Raw genomic sequence first — 4,712 nt, 5'->3', positions numbered from 1 at the left:
TCTTTGGATTGCACCAAAGCAAACACACTTTTATTTAAATGAGATATGCTGCACATGTATGTTCACACTTATAACTTAATCATTTTCATACACATTATTATATTAAATGGGATATGACATGTGGTGAATCGGCGTAAATATTTAATTTAGTCAAAATATTTTTAAAACCCAATTCACCTTCCACCCTCTTAGGATCACACCAATTCCAACATAAAGGACAGTCCTTTGATACAAGATTTGAAATGTTCCAATCGCAAGATATTGTATTAATATTTGGATTCACTAAAATGATGCTAGACTCACACCATTAGGATCACATAATGTACCATGTTGTGATTAGAGGGTTCCAAATCTTATGTGTGCAAATATCGTCCTTGCAAGTCTTTCTCTATTATAACATATGATCATAAATTGTTATCTTTGAAAACCTTGTCAAAATTAAATCAACGTGAGAACTCTTTTCATAATCTATTATCAACTTTAGTTGTATTTCAGTTGCTTCAAGCAACTCAATGTTGCTTTGTCAAAGTTAGAAACATTCATTTTGGATGTTTTGGGGTTTAATTTTGGGAGAGATGGAAAGGAATATGAGATGGAAAATGCATACACTAAATCTCGTTGTGTGGTTTAGACTTAGTATAAACTTCTGATTGATCCAAAAAAAAAAATATTGAGTGTTATGCCAAGCTTAACTTGTTGTACTTCCGCATAAGATTGATCATAAGAAAAGTTATATATTCGTAATCATAATCTATTCACATTTATCTTGTAATCATTGTTAGTCTTATTTTTACTTCCTCAAAATTTTATTTTTACATTTTTATATAATAGTTTTACATGCAAAATTAAATAGTCATTTGATACCCAATTATCTAAGCATTTAGATCTTTCCAATCTTGACAATCCAAAATTCTTATATCTAGATTTTCATAATTATTATTAGTAAAGAGTCAATCAAGTATTTAGGTCTTGTATATTCATCATTCATCCCACGATCTTCTCACAAGAGTATTTGACATCTTCAAATCATTCATTGAGATTTTTCTTTACTTAATTTTTAGCATAAAATTATAATTTTTAGGAGTCTAGCGTATATATAAATTTTTAGGTGTTCAATAAATTATAGTAAATTTAACTTATTTTTGTAGATATGTGTTGAGAGGGGGTGGAGGGGGGGAAGTAAACCTAATTAATTAAATAAGTTTGACTTTGACTTCCGTCGCTTCTAACGCTACAAAATGGATTTGATGTTACTAAAATAAAATGGTGTCGTGGGCAAATCATTCCAATCGGACGGTTAGTAGCCGTTGAGATACGGACGGCTCAGATTTACCGAAAAAAATAAATAAAAATAGAAAATGCCTCTCTCCAATTTCAAATGTGCAGCGAGGCCGCTTGCTCCCACCATCTCTCGTCTCTCTGTCTGAGCTTCTCTGTTCGCCATTTCCTCATCATCGTCTTCTTCTTCTAAGAAGGTATGTTCGTCCATTCGTTTATTGATTTTTTTCTCTCTTTATGCTTGGAACCTTGTAGAACACTGATTTGCTTTTGTCGATTCCTCAAGAGTTTCTATCTTCTGATGTATTAAGTCAATTAGAGATCCAATTTTTTCTCGTTACCCAGGTTCATATGCTACGAAGCACTTTACGGTTTGCGATGTTTAATTACTTTGTTGCTGTTGCTGACGTTGATGATGCGTGAAGAGAGCTAATGCATCATGTATGTCGCAGTATTTTAATCTGGGAAAAGCTTGAAATTGGGAGATAATTAGTTACTGAATTTAATATTTTCAAGATGTCGGTATCCACATTGTTTCAAGCAGTTTGAACTTTAGATGAAATTATAAAACAAATGGTTATGGATCCTTTGAGTGGAAGTAAACATAATGATGATACCATTTCGATTCTCTCGAATGTGAACCTTGTTGACGGGTTCAAATTTGAAAATCCGTTAATAGATACACACTCTTTGGATCCTCCTCTGCTTCCCACTGATCCAAATCCAAGTAATTTGGTCACAAATGTGATCAGCCATCAGCGAGAATTGTGTGAGGACGTTGATTTTAGTGATGCAGTACTCAAGTACATAAGTCAGATGCTTATGGAGGAAGATATGGAAGAGAAAATTTGCATGTTTCAGGAGTCTGCACTTCAATCTGCGGAGAAATCATTCTATGAGGTTCTTGGAGAGAAGTACCCTCCTTCACCCAAGCACCAACACCCACCTTTTTTGGATCAAAATTTTGAGAGCCAAAACGAAAACCAGACTGGTAATTATAGAGAATGCAATGATTCTGGCTGGAATGTCATTAACAACTTGGAAGATCCTTGCTGGGATTGCTATTCAGGGAGTACTCCCGTGGACTGGACATCACAATCATCATTCAGCTTGACAAGCAGCGGGGCTAAAATATTAGATGGTTTTGTTGATTGTCCAGGAAGTAGACATGGGTTTCCTGATTGTGAGAGCAAATCTACTATGCAATTCAGGAGAGAGATTGAGGAAGCAAGCAAGGTTCTCCCGAAAGACAATGATTTGTTTGTTAATTTCAGTAGTAGTCAGTTCACTCAGTTGTTGCCCAATGAGCCAGAGGAAGAAGCTAACGCTGTGGTAGTGGAGGTTGAGAAGCATGGGGATCAGTACTCCTTTGATGGGTCACAGGGAAGGAAGCATCCTCTTCGTGAGGACGGGGATTCAGAGGTGGAGAGGAGCACCAAACAGTCAGCTGTTTGTACTGAATCAACTGTGAGAACAGAAATGTTTGATATGATGTTATTGTCTATTAGAGAGAAAGGTATGCCTGCACTCCGTGTAGCCTTGCAGGATAGACTCTTAAAAAATATGAGTCCAAATGGTCGACTAAAGGGATCGAATGATAGAAAGGGACAGAAAATGAAACGAGGAGCAGAGAGGGATATGGTGGATTTGAAAACTCTTCTAATCCTCTGTGCAGAAGCAGTCGCAGTTAATGATCGAAAGAAGGCGAATGAGCTACTGAAACATATCAGAGAACACTCTTCTGCTACTGGAGATGGGATGCAGAGACTGGCCACCTATTTTGCAAATGGCCTTGAAGCACGTTTAACTGGTTCTGGAAGTCAGATTTATGCTAAATTTTTTGCCAGGAAACTAACAGCTGCTGAGATCTTGAAAGCTCACTATCTCTTTTTTGCCGTGTGCCCATTTTGGAAGGTCACTAATTTCTTCTCAAGCAAGACAATTTTGCATGCAGCTGAGAAAGCAACAAGGCTCCACATTATTGATTTTGGAATTTCCTATGGTTTCCAGTGGCCTTCCTTCATAGAACAGCTCTCAGCTAGAGTGGGTGGGCCTCCAAAGTTACGGATTACCGGGATTGATCTTCCACTACCGGGTTTCAAAGCAACAGAAATGATTGAGGAGACAGGGCGTCGCTTAGCAAATTATGCAGAGAGTTTTAATGTTCCGTTTGAGTTCAATGCTATAGCGAAAAAATGGGAAATGGTTCAAATGGATGATATCAAGATTGACAGGGATGAGGTGCTCGTGGTGAACTGGATGTTTCCATGTAGAAGCCTACTAGATGAGACTGTTATGTTTAAGAGCCCAAGGGATATGGTTCTTAACCTAATAAGGAAGATGAATCCAGATGTATTTATACATGGTGTTTTAAATGGTAACCATGGTGCTCCCTACTTTCTCAAGCGATTTCGAGAGGCTGTCTTCCACTATTCTTCTGTGTTTGATATGTATGAAACTACTGTGCCCCGGGAGATTCCAGAGAGGATGCTGATTGAAAGGGATATAGTTGGGATAGAGGCAATGAATGTCATTGCATGTGAGGGCTTTGAGAGGATTGCAAGGCCAGAAACATATAAGCAGTGGCAAATTCGAAATATTAGAGCTGGGTTTAGGCAGCTCCCTTGGAACAAGGAGAACATTAGGGTAGCAAAGGACTTTGTGACTTCAGGTTACCACAAGGATTTTTTATTTGAAGTAGATGGCCAATGGTTGCTGCAAGGATGGAAGGGTCGAATTCATAGCGCTCTGTCTGTTTGGAAGCCTCTTAATTAATCTAGTACATGTTCATTGCTACTTGTGGTAGGGTAAGATCATGGTTTCCTCATGGCGGATTTCCTCCTACTTTGTGTTATATGAGTTATCACAGACTTGCTCTCTGATGCAATTATGGTTCTGCGTTCTCTCTCTCTCTCTCTCTTGCGAGCGAGCACGCGCGCGCACACACACACACATGCCCTTTTGTACACATTTTGAACTTGATTTCTGTAATTATTTCTGCGACTTCTCATTCAATTGAGTAGTGGGAGCAAGGAGCTTCCGCTGCTGTTGTGGTTCCTTCTTGTCATAATTCTGTGAAAAACCATGTTTTTCATGTACAAGAGGCTATGACAATCATGGATCTGTTGGAAGAAAGATGGATTGCTTTATGTAATTGCGTTAAGGATACTTTGTTCTGTGATGGAAGATAATGATATGGGTTAAAATGGGCATAATGCAAGACACCTGCTTGTGTTTAACCAGTGAGTAATTTTTATAGCCCCATGCACAGTTAAAGAAATTTACAGTTTATGTTGCTTTTCGGGGCTATAGCTAGCACTGTTGCATGGGATTAGTATTTAAGGTGATGACTGACTAGTAACCACAGTTATTATTTCCTTTTTATTTTATTATTTTTTTTAATGTTTTGCTGGGTAGGTGCTCCGTGCATATTT

At 37.9% G+C, this 4,712-nt stretch overlaps 1 protein-coding gene across 1 annotated transcript; it reads left to right on the top strand.

Moving 5' to 3' along the window:
* The first annotated feature begins 1,851 nt into the window (after positions 1–1,851).
* LOC131166489 (scarecrow-like protein 33) lies at positions 1,852–4,053 on the top strand. The gene has a single exon (XM_058125090.1). It carries the CDS (start codon positions 1,852–1,854, stop codon positions 4,051–4,053), a length of 2,202 nt encoding a protein of 733 aa, XP_057981073.1.
* The last annotated feature ends 659 nt before the right edge of the window (positions 4,054–4,712 follow it).

Source organism: Malania oleifera, chromosome 10 (genome assembly GCF_029873635.1).
Source record: "Malania oleifera isolate guangnan ecotype guangnan chromosome 10, ASM2987363v1, whole genome shotgun sequence".
NCBI classification, from domain to species: Eukaryota; Viridiplantae; Streptophyta; class Magnoliopsida; order Santalales; family Ximeniaceae; genus Malania; species Malania oleifera.
This window is presented reverse-complemented; position numbering and strand designations above follow the sequence as displayed.

What these genes read in the sequence shown, in the direction of transcription:
- LOC131166489 (XM_058125090.1), top strand. Translation starts at nt 1,852, where the DNA reads ATGGTTATGGATCCTTTGAGTGGAAGTAAACATAATGATGATACCATT.